The following is an 18,599-nucleotide window of genomic DNA, read 5'->3' on the forward strand; positions in this document are numbered from 1 at the left end:
AAACCCACATCTTCAAAGAGGCAGGTTCTAGGCAGTGTCAGGTTCTTTTTTTGTTTTTTTGGCCAAACCCATGGCTTACGTAAGTTCCTAGGCCAGGGATCAAACCTGTACCATAGCAGCCACAGTACCAGATCCTTAATCCACTGCAACACAGGAGAGCTCCTAGAGCCAGGTTCTTAACCCGCTGATCCACAATGGGAACTCCAAGTCTCCTATTTTTTTTTTTTTTGTCTTTTGTTGTTGTTGTTGTTGCTATTTCTTGGGCCGCTCCCGCGGCAAATGGAGGTTCCCAGGCTAGGGGTCGAATCGGAGCTGTAGCCACCGGCCTACGCCAGAGCCACAGCAACGAGGGATCCGAGCCGCATCTGCAACCTACACCACAGCTCACGGCAACGCCGGATCATTAACCCACTGAGCAAGGCCAGGGACCGAACCCGCAACCTCATGGTTCCTAGTCAGATTCGTTAACCACTGCGCCACGATGGGAACTCCCCCAAGTCTCCTATTTTTAAATTCAGTAATATATGCTTTAATATTTCTTTCCTTCCTCCTGGCTTTCCTACCATATCTTGTTTTTTGTTTTTTTTAATTTGAGCCGAATACTTATTTCATATCTCTGATTCTTTCTTATTAAATAATTAAAGCACTTAAGGTTCTAAATTTCCTTCTCTAAACAATTCGTAGAAAGTCCAGGAGTGGGTTTTTTGTTTGTTTAAAAAGAATTTTTTAAAATTATAGTTGATTCCTAATGTATCAATTTCTGTTGTACAGCGAAGTGACTCTACTCTCTCTCTCTCTCTCTCTCTCTCTCTCTCTCACACACACACACACACACATTTTTCTTCTTTAGCAACAGAGATATGAACGGTTTAATGGATGGGGGAGTTTACATGTCTGACATCCCAATGTGTGTGGCAGACAGAGGGCAGGACATGGTGGCAGACTTCACTTCAGGGGGAGGGGAGATTGCCAGTTATAGGGAGAATTACGTCATGTTGGCTCATTAGTTACCAGGGAAACCAGTGAGGAGCATGCCTTTTTGATAAGCTATCACTAGCTGGGGCCTGGGGTAAGTACGTAGGAAGATTAGCCATGTGCACAGGGGTATAAGTGAAGCAGGCACTAGTCAAGTAGGGGATGTCCAGAGAAGAAGAGAACAGCCATCTTGAGTGGCCTAATCATACATTCCACCCTACATAACCCGCACGACCCTTACAGGCTTGGTCCGTCCCTCTTCTGCAATATCCCTGGGGTCAGGTATGCAGAGGGGCACTGCAACCAGATACCACAAATGCAATACAGATGGGGGTATGGCCACCCTAGATTAAGTTGAGTGCCATTAGGGGTGGACCCATTAGGTCTTTCCAAACAAAAACAGTTAATCCCACTCATTGGACTGTGTGTCCAGATGCCAGCCTATTCCATTCCACACAGTGTAGCCGGGGGGGCTTATGGGCAGTCAGTTGTACAGTAACGTTCACTGATGGGGGTCTTTCTGATGTACTGGCATGTGAGACAAGAAGGGGGTGAGAGTACTCCTCCCCCACTGGCAGTAGTCCCCACAGAGTCACATTAGCTGGGTCAAGTTTTCATGCAAATCCAGAGGAGGACAACAATGGCATCTTGCCGTAGATCTAGCAATTAGACTCTCTTCGCAGTAAGGCCAGTGTTGTTGCTCCGTCCTTGAATAGGTTTTTTCCACTCAGGCTAGGGATGAAATGTAAGGCATCAAATAGGTACACCACAGGGAAGATCATGACAATTAAGCAAAATACAAGCAGTAACAGCACTGGGAGATAATACCATACTTGCCTGAGGTCTTTGCAATACAGTTCAGAAAAACTCAACCTTTCGATAATACAAGAACATGTCTAAAATCAGCTTTACAATGGCCACCTACTTTTACCTCAGATATCTGAACCACAGTCACTCCATTCTGATTCTCAAATGCACTCCCTTTCTCAAAGGCCAAAGCAGATGTACAATGCATGCCTGAAAGGACACAAAACAGGCTGCTCTGGTCATTAGAATTTAAGTTAGACCATGTGTAACCCTTCTGACTTGCCCATACTTCAATACTGCAGGGTTTTTGGAGTTTTTTTGGGGGGGAGGGGTGGGCACACATGTGGCATATGGAAGTTCCTATTTCAGGGATCAAACGCACAGCATGGCAGCGACCCAAGCTGCTGCAGTGCCAATGCCGGGTCCTTTACCCACTACACCACAAGAGAACTCTAACATTGCAGTTTTGTATCATTTCCCCTTTTGACTGCAAATCTTTCAGTAGGTACCAGGGTAATTTAGCTGCTTGCCACAGGTATAGATCATGTCCCTTGGTGCTAGGCCTCCTTTATATTTGCCTAGTTTATCCACACTGGGGGAAAACCAAGCAGGTATCATGAATAAGCTCAGAGGTGTGTTAGTGGAGAAATACTTTATAGGCCATACATTTTATCTTTATACCCAACTGTCACACATGCATTGTATATGCGGTTTTAGCAGTAGACCCAAAGCAAGCAGTGATATATCATGAGTAGTTACTCTGTGCTAATTCCACTAGATAATTTTCTTTTCCTTTTGAACATCAGGGCACAAGTATGGCTAACACAATAACTTTCATAAATACAGGACTAGAATTTCATATCTATTGAAACATAATCTTTTTGTCTAAAATCACCCTCATCTCTACTGAACTCAGCCAAAGCAAGGCTAATTTGTTTGCAAAAGAAGTCTGGTCCATTGACCACATAGGCTCCTCCACATTGACTCTGATGTAATTCCTCAGGAGTCTCAGACGAAATTCCCAAAAGGCCCCTCAAGGTTAGGAAAGCCATGCCAAAGGCCTGCCCTCAGATTCTGCCTTGGTGGAGTTCTCTCTCTCTCTTTTTTTTTTTGGTCTTTTTTTTACCTTTTCTAGGGCTGCTCCTGCGGCATATGGAGTTCCCAGGCTAGGGGTCTAATCGGACCTGTAGCCACCGGTCTACACCAGAGCCACAGCAACGAGGGATCCGAGCCGCATCTGCAACCTACACCACAGCTCATGGCAAGGCTGGATCCTTAACCCACTGAGCAGGGCCAGGGATTGAACCCGCAACCTCATGGTTCCTAGTTGGATTTGTTAACCACTGCACCACAACGGGAACTCCTGGAGTTCTCTTTTTGAGAAATCCCCAAAATATCAGTATTCTTACGCATGCCAGGAGTCCATCTTTCCCATTCACCTGACAAGCCTGCTCAGAACCCAAGAGTCTCCAGTTTCTGGAGGGATCAGGCAGAGAAAAAAGAAAAATATTTCGATTCTAGCCAGAACCATAATTTACCAAATTGCTGTTAGGTCATAAGCACCTTGAGGGGAAGGGCTTCTCTATATCTGGAAAACACAGATCGAAACCAGTAATGTTCCAGACAAAATAAACCGTAAACATTATAACCACATTCACCACTTCACTCAGTAACTAATCCTTTTGTTAACTTTTTATAAGTTGTTAGGGAACTATTGACCAAAACTGCCTGCTTTGGCCAGGCAAGATAATAACTGCTTGCATGAGTCACAACGAAAGGCTCCAGAGGAAACACAGCACTTCCCCCTAAACTAACTAGAATTCAGGAGGGTCCAGTAGGAGGGAGGAGACAACCAACTTCCTAGGATCCTTGGCGCTGGAATCCATCTTGGCTGAGAGAAGCTCAGGCCACCAGGAAGGACCCTGAGTCACACCAGGCAAGATGATTGGCCAGAGCTAAGACAGAAACTAACCCTATTTCCATAAAACTTGAGGCTGTGAGCCATGTGGCAGAGTTCTCCTAGGTTCCCTCGCCATGCTGCTCTCTGCCCAGGTACCCCTTCTCAATAAAGTCTTTTGCTTTGTCAGCATGTGTGTCTCCTCAGATAACTCATTTCCAAGTGTTAGACAATAGCCCACTCTCAGGCCCTGGAAGGGGGTCTCTCTTCCTGTGACAGGATTAGGCCTTCCATTAGGATTCTTTAATTTCTTACCCACTTCAGCAGTATTATCTGAAATTTATCAGTGACCTGTTATTTGTCCAAAGATCCTTCCTATGAATCCTCTTAAAGATGAAGTACTTTTGCAAAAGCATCAGAGAAAAACAATAACTGTTTCTAGCAAAACAAAAGACTTTAAAGGGCACAGTTCAACACCGTATCACAATGTAATCGATAAAGAAACTTGGTTACAATAACTAGAATTATGACTGATTATAATCTGAATCCTTGACAACCTTAATCTCAGGCAAAAAAACCAAGAAGCAAGCAATTGTGCATTTTCTAATTGGGAGACTTCTACTTTAGTCTTCCTCTGCTAAGGAGGCAAAGATAGGTGTACTTATACCCACTCAGCAATTAATGTTCCAAAATTTATTCTATTTGAAATGACCCAGACAGTCAATAAATTCTCTATTTTTTTTTTTTTTGGTCTTTTTAGGGCCACACTAGCAGATTATGGATGTTCCCAGGCTAGGGGTCAAATTGGAGCTGTAGCTGCTGGCCTATGTCATAGCCACAGCCACACGGGATCTGAGCTGTGTCTACGACCTACGCCACAGCTCATGGTGATGTCAGATCCTTAATCCACTGAGTGATGTCAGGGATTGAATCTGCTTCCTCATGGATGCTAATTGGGTTGATTAACTACTGAGCCACAACGGTCACTCCAGTCAATAAATTCTCTTCATGTAACTTGGTTTAGTTTCAAACTAACCAAAAGCTGAAGAGGCTATTATAGATAGACATTCCCAAAATAAGTATTTCTATAGTTCACCTAAAATCTTTTTCCTCCTTTACTCTTAGAGATTAAAGTTCCAGAAATCCCAGGAAGATCACTTACATCTCAAAAGCAGGAGAAATACCAGTTCCTTCTAGAGAGCTAGTAGCCAGTTACAAAATCTCACCTTGATAGACTAGAAGAGCCATTGGGGGCCATTGTTCTCCAGATCTCTTGGCAGCCCCTACTCATGAAGGGTAGTCACAAAGACCCCACATACTAGAGGACAGCTACTTGGAGATTTCCCCCAAAACTTATGGGATCAATCCTGGAAAATTTGGACCCCATGTGTTAGTGGACACCACTAAGGTTGTTTCCATGTCTTGGCTATTGTAAATAGTGCTGCTATGAACACTGGGGTGCATGTATCTTCTTGAATTATAATTTTCTCCAGATATACTCCCAAGAGTGGGATTGCTGGATTATATAGTAATTCAATTTTTAGTTTTCTGAGGAACCTCCATACTGTTTTCCATAGGGGTCACATGAACTTACACGCCCACCAATAGTGTAGGAGGGCTGCCTTTTCTCCATACCTTCTCTAGCATTTGTTATTTGTAGACTTTTACATGATAGCCATTCTGGAAAGTCCAGAAATTTTTATTTGTGATACTGCATTATTATTCATCTCTATGTAAATGGCCACATACATAGTTTTAATTTTCTCACATCCTCTCCTTCTTGTACCTACTAAGAGGTAATCTTCTGTGATTAATTTTTAAACTGTACAGCCTTTAAAATCAAACTGTGTGTATATTTACTATTCTGTTCCTTAAAAAAAAAAAAAACCCAAAGCTTTACCACTTATTTGGATAATTCTGTGCATTTATTCCTACCTTATTGAGTGTCAGGCGCTTATTTTGGGAGCTGAAAATACAAGGGTGAACTAGCCAAAAAGTTGCAGTTTTCACAGAATATACTTTATATACACACACTAGAAGTCAACAGGACAATTTAGCCAAGATAGTGCTATGTGCAGACAGTTAAGAAGGGGGTGTGGTAGAGTGATAAGGGAGGTGTTTTAGGTGGGGTTGTCAGGGAAAACCTTTGCTAACTGCCAGGTGCCAGATTCACCTTGGTCCTCAGCCTAGAAAACCTCTCCTGAGTCATTTGGTACCACTAAACTCCCCTTTTCTAAACTGTTGCTTTCCTTGGTTTCAGTGACAAGATAGCAGTGACTCATCTTGTCCTCACTGTCTCTTGGTTTCCTCCTACCTCTCTGACCTTCCCCTTTCAGCCTTTATTGCAGGCACATCTTCCTCTGTCCACCCTGTTGGGCAGCACAACCATCTGCCTTGGCAGCTGGAAGAAGAGCTCGACTGCTGGCTCCCTCTGCTGAGAGTCCTTGCTTGTATTCAGACCTTAGGCACAAGGGGACACTGGGGTGGTGGCACAGGCCCAGGGTACAATGTCTGAATCAAGGCGTTGAGCTGGTTTCCGACAAGGTGGAGGTTAGGGCACAGATCCAACAGGCTTTCTAACACATGACTCAATACAAGATCCCATGGTTATTCATGTTACAAGGCTGGATTCCCGATCCGAGAGGCACAATGAGTAATACCAAGCATATCCTGTAAGCTGAGGCCCAGCTTTTAACGCCATGCAAGCAAAGGTTAACCAAAACATTCAACTCTGGATTAAGGAGTAAAGATTTCTAAACAACAGTCATCAAAACCGTATGATACTGGCACAAAGACAGAAATATAGTTCAGTGGAACAGGATAGAAAGCCCAGTATTAAACCCATGCACCCACAGCCAACTAATCTACGACAAAGGAGGCAAGAATATACAATGGAGAAAAGACAGCCAGTGCAATAAGTGGTGCTGGGAAAACTGGACAACCACATGTAAAAGAATGAAATTAGAACACTCCCTAGCACCATACACAAAAATAAACTCAAAATGGATTAAAGACCTAGATATAAGACCAGACACTATAAAACTTAGAGGAAAACATGGGCCAAACACTCTGACATAAACCATAGCAACATCTTCTCAGATCCACCTCTTAGAGTAATGACAGTAAAAACAAAAATAAACAAATGGGACCTAATTAAACTTAAAAGTTTCTGCACAGCAAAGGAAACCCTAAACAAAACTGAAAGACAACCCACAGAATGGGAGAAAATATTTGCAAATAAATCATCTGACAAGGGATTAATCTCCAAATTTTATAAATACCTCCTACAGCTCAATAACAAAAAACAAACAACCCCATCAAAAAATGGGCAGAAGATCGAAACAATTCTCCAAAGAAGACATATGGATGACCAAAAAACACAGGAAAAGATGTTCAACATCAATCATTATTAGAGAAATGCAAATCAAAAGAGTATGACTTCTCACTCAAATCTGGAACAAGACAGGGATGCCCACTCTCACCACTGCTATTCAACATAGTTTTGGAAGTCCTAGCCACAGCAATTCGACAAACAAAAGAAATAAAAGGCATCCATATAGGAAGAGAAGAGATAAAACTGTCACTGTATGCAGATGACATGATACTATACATAGAAAACCCTAAGGACTCAACCCAAAAACTACTTGAACTGATTAATAAATTCAGCAAAGTAGCAGGATATAAGATTAACATTCAGAAGTCAGTTGCCTTTCTATATACCAGCAATGAAATATCAGAAAAGGAATACAAAAATACACCTTTAAAATTGCACCTCAAAAAATCAAATACCTTGAAATACACCTGACCAAGGAGGTAAAGGACTTATATGCCAAGAATTATAAAACTTTAATCAAAGAAATCAAAGAAGATGTAAAGGAATGGAAAGATATTCCATGTTCATGGATTGGAAAAATCAATATTGTGAAAATGGCCATACTACCCAAAGCAATCTCCAGATTCAATGCAATCCCTATCAAATTACCCATGACATTTTTCACAGAACTAGAACAAACAACCCAAAAATTTATATGGAACAACAAAAGACCCAGAATTGCCAAAGCATTCCTGAGAAACAAAAACCAAGCAGGAGGCATAACTTTCCCAGACTTCAAGAAATATTACAAAGCCACAGTCATCAAAACAATGTGGTACTGGTATCAAAACAGACAGACAGACCAATGGAACAGAATAGAGAACCCAGAAATAAACCCTGACACCTATGGTCAATTAATCTTTGACAAGGGAGGCAAGAACATCAAATGGGAAAAAGAAAGTCTATTCAGCAAGCATTGCTGGGAAACCTGGACAGCTGCATGCAAAGCAATGAAACTTAGAACACACCCTCACACCATGCACAAAAATAAACTCAAAATGGCTGAAAGACTTAAATATACGACAGGACACCATCAAACTCCTAGAAGAAAACATAGGTAAAACACTCTCTGACATCAACATCATGAATATTTTCTCAGGTCAGTCTCCCAAAGCAGTAGAAATAAGAGCAAAAATAAACCAATGGGACCTAATCAAACTGAAAAGCTTTTGCACAGCAAAGGAAACCCAAAAGAAAACAAAAAGACAACTTACAGAATGGAAGAAAATAGTTTTAAATAATGCAATGGACAAGGGCTTAATCTCTAGAATATATAAGCAACTTATACAACTCAACAGCAAAAAAGCCAATCAACCAATGGAAAAATGGGCAATAGACCTGAATAGACTGTTCTCCAAAGAAGATATATAGATGGCCAACAAACACATGAAAAAATGCTCAACATTGCTGATTATAAGAGAAATGCAAATCAAAACTACCATGAGATACCACCTCACACCAGTCAGAATGGCCATCATTAATAAGTCCACAAATAACAAGTGCTGGAGGGGGTGTGGAGAAAAGGGAACCCTCCTGCACTGTTGGTGGGAATGTAAACTGGTACAGCCACTATGGAGAGCAGTTTGGAGATACCTTAGAAATCTATACATAGAATTTCCATATGACCCCGCAATCCCACTCTTGGGCATCTATCCGGACAAAACTCTACTTAAAAGAGACACATGCACCCACTCGCATGTTCATTGCAGCACTATTCACAATAGCCAGGACATGGAAACAACCCAAATGTCCATCAACAAATGATTGGATTCGGAAGATGTGGTATATATACACAATGGAATACTACTCAGCTGTAAAAAAAGAATGACATAATGCCATTTGCAGCAACATGGTTGGAACTAGAGACTCTCCTACTGAGTGAAATGAGTCAGAAAGACAAAGACAAATACTATATGATATCACTTATAACTGGAATCTAACATCTAGCATAAATGATCATCTCCACAGAAAAGAAAATCATGGACTTAGAGAATAGACTTGTGGCTGCCAGACAGAAGAGGGAGGGAGTGGGAGGGAACAGGAGCTTGGGGTTATCAGATACAACTTAGAATAGATTTACAAGGAGATCCTGCTGAGTAGCATTGAGAACTATGTCTAGATACTCATATTGTAACAGAACAAAGGGTGGGGGGAAAATGTATACATGTAAGAATAACTTGACCCCCATGCTGTACAGCGGGGAAAAAAAAAAAAAGAGTATGAGGTACCACCTTACACCAGCCAGAATGGCCATCATCAAAAAGTCTACAAACAATAAGTGCTGGAGAGGGTGTGGAGAAAAAAGAACCCTATTACGCTGTTGGTGGGAATGTAAATTGGTGCAACCACTGTGGAAAACAGTATGGAGATCCCCTAGAAAACTCAAAATAGAACTACCATTTGATCCAGCAATCCCACTCCTGGGCATCTCCAGAGAAAACCATGACTCAAAAAGACACATGTACTCCAATGCTCACTGCAGCACTATTTTCAATAGCCAAGACATGGAAACAACTTAAATGTCCATCGACAGAGGAGTGGATCAAGAAGATGTGGTACATATACACAATGGAATATTACTCGGCCATTAAAAGGAACGAAATAACGGTATTTTTAGCAACATGGATGGACCTAGAAACTGCCATGCTAAATCAAGTCAATTATCATGAGACACCAACATCAAATGCTATCACTTACATGCAGAATCTGAAAAAAGGACACAATGAACTTCTTTGCAGAACAGATACTGACTCACAGACTTTGAAAAACTTATGGTTTGCAAAGGAGATGGGTTGGAGGGTGGGGGAATGAGCTGGGGGTTTGGAACGGAAATGCTATAAAAGTGGGTTGTTATGATCACTGTACAGCTATAAACATAATAAATTGAGTAATTAAAAAAATAAAAAATAAAATTATGCCACGTTTCACTTGAAACTAAAGAAAATATGGAAATAAAATCTAAACAAAACTTAAAAAAAAAAGATTTCTGTGAAGAGGTTCAAAGTTCTCTTCTTTCATGTCAAGAAATAGTTGGAACAAAAAAAGTGGGAGGTTCAAACGGGTGTGGGGGAGACAAAGGGATAAAAGGTAAAATCTCTTTAGGACCTGCTCTGGGAAAGTAAGTAGAAATTTGGAATGTTTCTACTGGTTCTTGAGTTCATTTTTCTTATTTGTTTGTATATCAATGTAGATTTTTGGTTTGCTGTTATTCTGAATTTTTGATATGAGTCTATATGAGATTAAGTTGTTGGTCTCTTAAGTGCAAGTGCATCTCCAGTGTCCTGCATATGTACCCTTCTCTTCTCATGAATTCTGATTTTGGTTGCATAATTGTGCATGGATGATTTCGTATCTTTACTGTATATGTACCTTTACTGGGGAGCCTTGTCATTTGTGGTATTTTTGTTTCTGGTTGTGGCCTTTTCTTTTCTGCCTAGAGAAGTTCCTTTACTATTTGTTGTAAAGCTGGTTTAGTGTTGCTGAATTCTTTTAGCTTTTGCTTATCTGTGAAGCTTTTGATTTCTCCTTCAAATCTGAATGAGAGCCTTGCTGGGTAATCTTGATTGGAGGTTTTTTCCTTTCCATCACAAGTATATCATGCCACTCCCTTCTGGCCTGCAGAGTTTCTGCTGAAAAATCTGCCAATAACCTTATCGGGGTTCCCTTGTTATGTTATTTTTTTCCATAGCTACTTTCAATATTTTCTCTTTGTCTTTAATTTTGGTCAGTTTGATTAATATGTGTCTTGGGATGGTCCTCCTTGGGTTTATTTTATATGGTATTCGTTGCACTTCCTGGATTTGAGTGGGTGGTTCCTTTCCCATGTTGGGGTAGTTTTCGGCTATTATCTCTTCGAATATTTTTTCTGTCTCTTTCTCTCTCTCTTTTCCTTCTGGCACCCCTATACTACGGATGTTGGGGTGTTTAACGTTGTCCCAGAGTTCTCTGAGACTCTCTTCATTTCTTTTCAATCTTTTTTCTCATTTCTGTTCCTCATTCGTAATTTCTACTAATCTGTCCTCCACCTCACTGATTCATTCTTCTGCCTCCTGTATTCTGCTGTTGCCTGCTTCTAATGAATTTTTCATTTCAGTTATTGTATTTTGCATCTCTTCTTGCTTGAGTTTTGTATTTCTTTGCTCAGGGTTTCCTGTAAATTATCCATCTTTGCCTCCAGTTTATTTCCAATGTCTTGCATCATCTTCAGCATCAACAATCTAAAGTCTTTTTCCTGGAGGCTGAGAATTTCCCGATCACTTAGCTGTTTTTCTGGGGTTCTTTCTCCCTTATCTGAGTTATAGTTCTCTGCCTTTTCATTTTTATAGGTTTTTGGTGTGGTGACCTTTTTGCATACAATAGAGTTATAGCCTCTTACTTCTGGTGTCTGGCCCTCTTGTGGCTGAAATTGGTACAGGGGCTTGCTGTAGGCTTCCTGATGGGAGGGGCTGGTGCCGGCCCACTGGTAGGTGGGGCTGATTCCTATCCCTCTGGTGAGTGGGGCTTTGTCTCTGGGTGAGGTTAGAGGTGGCTGTGTACCAGGGGGTTCTTTGGGCAGCCTGTTTACTGATGGATGGGGCCAGATTCTCCCAAAATGGCCACCTCCAGAGAAACACACACTTTCCAAGAGCTTTGCCTCCAATGCCCTTCCCCCACAACAAGCCATTCACCTGTTTTCCCAGGAGATCCACCAAGAACTGCAGTCAAGTCCAACCCAGATTCCTATGAAGCCTTTGCTTTGCCCTGGGACCCAGTGCATGTGAAAGTCTGTGTGCACCTTTCAAGAGCAGGGTCTACATTTCCCCCATTCCTGTGGAGCTCCTGTGTATGAGCCCCACTGGCCTCCAAAGCCAGATGCTCTGGGGGCTCTTTCCCCCAGTGCCAGATCCCAGGCGTGGGTATTTGACGTGGGGCTCAGAACTCTCACTCCTGTGCATGAGTCTCTTGCGATACAGTTACTTTCCAGTCTGTGGGCTTTCCCACCCGGGAGGTATGGGGTTGCTTATATCACATAATCGCCCCTTCTCTTGATGTGGCATCCTCTTTGTCTTCGGGAGTAGGATATCTTTTTGAAAGTTTCCAGTCCACTTGGTTGAAGGTTGCTCAGCATTTGGTTGTAATTTCGTTGTTTTTAAAAGAGCAGTTGAGCTCCAGTCCTTCTATTCCGCCATCTTAATCTTCTGGAATGTTTCTACTAGTTCTTGAGGTTCTCAGTTTTCCAGCTCAGAATATCGGGGCAGACCCCCAAAAAATATTTGGAGCTGAGGCCCAGTTAGTGATAAAGAATGTGAATAAGTTATGAAGAGTCCTCTGGCTGGAAGTGGATGGGCTAGAGGTCCAGTAGGTGGAAGCGATGGCACCTCAACTCTAACGTTTCCAGAGATACAAATAACAAATACCTTTAATCTTTTTTTTCTTTCTTTTTTTATTACTCAATGAATTTTATTACATTTATAGTTGTACAATGATTAAGTATCTTCAACCTTTATAGCATCTTCACAACTCACATAGTTGCATATGGACTTGATTCTGTCCTCATTTGAAGTAGGCATATTAGACAGATCCCACTTTATAGATTTTAAAGCAGTTTGGGAAGTTAAGTGACTTGCTGGTGAATGAACAGCTGTGTCTAAGAAGCAAAGTCTTAAATGTTCCATCTGGCACTTCCTCTCCAGAGGATAATGTTCCGATGGTCCTGATCCAAGGAGGCCTTCTCAGTGCCCGCAGCAAAGCTCCTCACAAAAACAAATGAGCCTTGCCTCTCAAGTTCTACTGTGGGCTTGCAGGCTTAAAATATCCTTGGACAAACTGGTCTCCAAACCCAGATAGGGTTAACACACTGAGACACAGCAGGGAGAGGTTAGGAGACACAATACCAAATGACAGACTGTTTTCTAGGAAACAACATCTGGTCTGGTTCTAAAACTGTTCTCAAAGTCCATCTGAAACAGACCAAAGTCACAGGATTCACTGGGCTCTCATGTCACTAAAGCTTTGCTCCTAGCAGTCTCCATTCAACCCCCACGTGAAAAATTTCTTCAACGGGGGTAACTGAAACCCAGAAGAAGTGATCAGCAGTCAAGGGGATAGGCATTAAGATTTTTTTTTTTTGATGAAAACTTAAATTCACTTTCCTAGACACTTTCAAATACACAATAGAGTATAATTAACTAGTCACCATGCTGTACATTACATCCCCATGACATTCACTTTTTTTTTTTTTTTTGTCTTTTGTCTTTTTTAGGGCTACACCCTCAGCATATGAAGGTTCCCAGGCCAGGGGTTGAATCAGAGCTGAAGCCAACGCCACAGCCACAGCCACAGCAACTCGGTATCCGAGACGTGTCTTTGACCTACACCACAGCTCATGGCAACGCCAGATCCTTAACCTACTGAGCAAGGCCAGGGATCAAACCCACGTCCTTCCACAGAGGAAGGGTGAAGTGAGGCACTAAAGCTGGCCTGTTCAAAGTGTCTCTGCCACAGCTAGACTGTACCAAGCCTCAAGAGAGCATCTGCAGGCTGATTTCCTGCACCTGTTTAGGCACTGAGATTTCTCGTGTACAGGAGCAGAGGCAAGAAAATGTGGCCATTTTCTAAACAGCAAATGATCAATGTGGTTGCAGTCTATGATACAGTACCCTTTGGTTCAACAAACATTCCTTGAATGTCTATGATGTGCAAAGATTGATAAGAGAGCTTGCAATTCTTAGGAATGGTGGTTTTCAACCCTGGCTGCACTTGAGAACCCTAGCAGCTTTAAAGACAAAACCCAAACCAAAACCATGTCTGGGTCCCACTCCAGAGAGCTGGATTTCATTGGGGGTGGGGTGGGGCATGGGTATCAGCATTCTTCGAGAAGTTCTAGAGGTATTTGAATGTGCAGCCAGGGATGAGAGCTTTATGTGGCCATATTTAGAAAGTTCACAACAAAGGCTAAATTTAGATTTTAAGAGCAATTGAAAGCTACTGTATGTTTTTGAGCAAGAGAGGAAAAATGAGGATGGTTGTAAGGTGAGAAGCTTCTACCTGTACTAGGCAGAAGAGACTGGAGTCAAGAAACATGAAAAACAAAGAGGGCAGATAGAAGCCTATTGCAACAGTTCAAGTAAGGGGTAATAAGGTCCTAAACTAAGCGGTCGTCTTGAGAGTGGGAAGAAGGGGTGCACTTCCTGGAAAGTGTGGGGCCAGGCAAGTAGAGGACTGTCAGGGGCTGGGTGGAGGAGTCCAGGCTGCCTCTGAGGCCACAGCAGGGAAAAGAGGGCAGTGACTACAGAGGTACTCCTCCCCTTGCCCAGACCCACCTAGCCCCACATCCCCACCTACTCCAAAGCTGCAGAAGAATTTCCAGTATCTTCAGAGTCAAGAACCTATAAGAAGGGGAATATAGAGACTTGGTTCTTTCAGGGGAATAGTTTGAGAGCCTCTAACCTAAGTAATAAAGACCTAATATATTCTGGACACAACATTTTATTTCTTCTTCTTCTTTTTTTTTTTTTTTTTTTGCCATGCCCATGGCATGTGAAGTTCCCAGACCAGGGACAGAACCTGTGCCACGGCAGCAACCCAAGCTGCTGTGGTGACAACACTGGATCCTTAACCTGCTGCGCCACAGGAGAACTCCTAGGACACAAAATTCTTAAGTGAGGCAAAACTTTATACATTTGCAGATTTTTTTTTCCTTCCACTGAATTTTGATAGGAAAAAAAAAAATCATTCTCCTCCCTGACCTGAGGGGTCACAAAAATACCACTATTTCATTTCTAGGCTCAGCTCGCAGGAAAAATACAGAATCAATTGCAGCTTCAAACATCTTCCTAGATGTTGCCTACGTTAGAAAAGAATAGCCAACACAAATAAAACTAGTAGGGTGGGGTGGCATGGGAATATAATCATTTATTTGGAGTGTAACCTGGTACTCCAAACAAAGGCCTTATTATCCTCTATTGAAAGCTTTTAGGGCACAAGGAGGAAGTGAATGGGATGACCCACTTGAGACAGCACCAAAAGAACAGAGGTGATGTCACACCCCTGGAGGATGGCAACAGGCAGAGGGAGAAGACGGAACAATTAAAAGTGAATTGGGACAGGAGATCCCGTCGTGGCTCAGAGGAAACGAATCTGACTAGTATCCATGAGGATGCATGTTCGATCCCTGGCCTTGCTCAGTTGGTTACGGATCTCATATTCCTATGGCTGTGGCATAGGCCGGTGGCTACATCTCTGATTTGACCCCTAGCATGGAATCTTCCATTTGGTGAGGGTGTGGCCCTAAAAGCCCCCTCTCCCAAAAAAAGTGAACTGGGACATACCTTCGATGTCTGTTGATTTCAAATTCCATTTTCCCCTAATAACCAGACCTTTTAGTTTACCTGTTTATACAATGCTCGATCCAACAGATCATTCTAGAGCACAACAAATATATATAAGTTAATTGTTACTTTATTGTAGAAGAAAAAATATCCTGAAATATCTGTTAAATAACAGTAATTCCTGACAAAATCATTCTTCAGGGTTTTCGAGCCTCGCCATCTGGTCAGACATAGTGAACTCTCCCTCAGCCTTATAATAAGCTTCATTAATATTGCCGTAAACCACAGAAAAACCCAAAGATTTTTTAAATGGCTTCCAAATGTCTGCATAGATGCCCTTAATTAGTCCAAAGGTAAACAATAAACAAGTTGGCAGAGAAATCAGAAGGATATCTGAGAGGGAAAAAAACGTTAACAATTGGTGAATTTAGAACAAAGGGTATATGAGTGTTCATTCCATCATTTTTTCACCTTAGTTTTTTAGTTACAGGCAGACTGAAAAGTTGTTTTAGCATGATCATGCTATTTCCCAGATGTGCCTAAAAAACATTCTTTTCAAACCAGAAATAGAAAATCAGTTCTCCCCCCGGTGATACTCACTTTCTATCCTGTTTAAAAAAGCTTCCAGAGCTTTCTGGAAAGCCTAAATTAAGGGGCTACAGTACACTGATATGGTTTTATAGTTCTTGGGAGGTGTCTGAGTCAAACTCTCATCGAAGGTCTATGATGGTCACTGCTCTGTCCACAACAGTCACATGGCTGCAGCTCTGCAATAGGAGAAAAAAGAGAAAGGGAAAGTTCTGGAAAATTCTGGGAAGTCATCTTTTAAAATTCCTTACTTAAAATGTTCACTCTGGGAGTTCCCGTTGTGGCACAGTGATTAACGAATCAGACTAGGAACCATGAGGTTGCAGGTTCGATCCCTGGCCTTGCTCAGTGGGTCGACGATCCAGCATTGCTGTGAGCTGTGGTGTAGGTTGCAGACTCAGCTTGGATCCCGAGTTGCTGTGGCTCTGGTGTAGGCCGGCGGCTACAGCTCCGATTGGACCCCTAGCCTAGGAACCTCCATATGCCGCGGGGGTGGCCCAAGAAATGGCAAAAAGACCAAAAAAAAAAAAATAATAATAATTAATTAATTAAAAAAAAAAAATGCTCGCCCTGGCTAGTGGTTCCCAGGCTGGCAGCCAGACTGCTACTTACCTCGCATTTACGCTAAGGGCTCCAGGGAGTATTCCTTTCACCAATCCAGACCTGTAGCCTGAATTAATGTGGGCCCACATGTCTTCATTTATTTTTCAAATGTATGTATGTTCTAGAGTCATTCATAAAAAATACATTTGTTGCAACTCAGATTGGATCCCTGGCCTGGGAACTTCCACATGCTGTGGGTGTGGCCAAAAACTACACACATAAATTAAAAAGTATATACATAAGTAACTATGTTATTTTATTTATAAATTTTACAAGTTAAAGATGTCCTTCACAGCAAAAAAAAAAGAGTATATACGCACACACATTTAAAATTCACTGCAGTTTTTGGGGTCGTTATGTCAACCAGATAATAAAATATACCCACCCTCACACGGGAATGTTCCCACTTGGCATGCATGCACAAGAAGTCATTCTAACTGAAGCCTAGGCATTTTGAGGGGATTGTGCAGCCTCTTTTTCAACATTCTGGTATCTAGACATTTATTACATTCTAAGGCAGACTAACCTATTTATGAGCGGATATGTCTGAAAGTTCTTTCTCATACCCAGCTGAAAGCTGTCATTCCACAGGGTCTAAGTTTCAGTTATGGGAGTGATAAGAAATAACCCTGATTTTTTTTTTTTTTTTTGTCCTTTTAGGGCAGCACCTGCAACATATGGAAATTCCCAGGCTATGGGGTCGAATTGGAGCTGTAGTAGCTGGCCTACAACACAGCCACAGCAAAGCCAGATCCGGGCCTTGTCTGCGACCTACACCACAGCTCATGGCAACACCGGATCCTTAACCCACTGAGAGGCCAGGGATCGAACCTGTGTCCTCATGGATACTAGTTGGGTTTGTTAACCACCGAGCCAGGACGTGAACTCCGACCCCTGATATTTTTTATTCGACAGTTCTTCCAATGCTTACAGTCAGTTGTCACATCCTCCCTGGCGATCCCTCTAGACAGCCCGGTATTTTTTTTTTTTTTTTTTTTTTTTACGGCCATGCCTGCTACATACAGAAGTTCCCAGGATAGGGGTTGAATCAGAGCTGCAGCAGCTGGCTGACACCACAGCCACAGCAACGCCAGATCTGATCTGCATCTGTGGCCTACACCACAGCTTGTGGCAATGCCAGACCCTTAACCCACTGAGGGAGGCCAGGGATCGAACCCACATTCTCATAGATACTAGTTGGGTTCTTAACCCACTAAGCCACAATGGGAACTTCACCTCCAGTTTCTTTTTTGTGACTAAGTTCTGAGTCTCTTTTCCATATTGGCCACTTTTCACTGGACACAAAAGAAAATAATAATACTCCATGGCCAGCATGGAGTGAAACAGTACTACTACATTAGATTTGAGGGGAAAATTGAAACATACTTATCTCATCAGAAACTGAAACTTTTTACTCACAGAATACCATTTTGGGGAAAACAAACTTCCTAAGAAAGAAGGTCTTAAAAAGCCCTATTATCTAAATGAAATTTCAGAATCAAATATACCTTACCTATCTTAAATGCCTTTTTCCCTTTGAATTCAAATCTCTTGTTAAAGTGCGGGCTTAGGAACTGAGGTTGATGAAGAAAAAAATACTAACCTTTAATAAGCAAGTTACTGCACTTGGTACTTTCTGTACATTACTTCATTTAATGCTGTCAATAATCCCATCAGAAGGTATGATTATTATTATTACCTCTCCATTTACAGATGAGAAAGCTGAGACCCGGGAAGGTTAAGTAACTTGATCAGAGACACAGAGTCCTTAAGTAACAGAACTAAGACTCAAATCCCTTTTTATCCCACACACTTCCCATACATATCTTTATTATGACAAAGCTGATCTTCTATGTGGTTTAGAAAGTACAATATGCCTTATCAGGAGTTCCCGTTGTGGCTCAGTGGGTTGCAGATCTGACTAGTATCCATAAGGATGTAGGTTTGATCCTTGGCCTCACTCAGTGGGTTAGGGATCCCGAGTTGCCATGAGCTGTGGTGTAGGTCACAGACTTGGCTCAGATCCCATGTTGCTGAGGCTGTCTCA

The 18,599-nt window shown here is 42.0% G+C and overlaps 1 protein-coding gene across 8 annotated transcripts in view; it reads right to left on the reverse strand.

The window, feature by feature from the left end:
• STAMBP (STAM binding protein) overlaps nt 1-18,599 on the reverse strand; it is a 64,487-nt gene that overhangs the window by 18,757 nt on the left and 27,131 nt on the right. For 5 of the 8 annotated variants that reach the window (XR_014841646.1, XM_003125008.5, XM_085018902.1 and 2 more), the window contains exon 10: nt 15,474-16,128. Coding sequence is in view for 4 of the 8 variants with exons in the window: in XM_003125008.5 (XP_003125056.1) it covers nt 16,072-16,128 (57 nt within the window). In the remaining 4 variants the exon portion in view is untranslated. The other 3 variants (XR_014841645.1, XR_014841644.1, XR_014841643.1) reach the window with 3 other exon arrangements.

The sequence above is a fragment of the Sus scrofa genome, chromosome 3 (assembly GCF_054392235.1).
Source record: "Sus scrofa isolate SSC_HxYL_T2T_F1_AM1 chromosome 3, Sscrofa_HxYL_maternal_Yorkshire_Landrace_v2.0, whole genome shotgun sequence".
Taxonomy (NCBI): Eukaryota; Metazoa; Chordata; class Mammalia; order Artiodactyla; family Suidae; genus Sus; species Sus scrofa.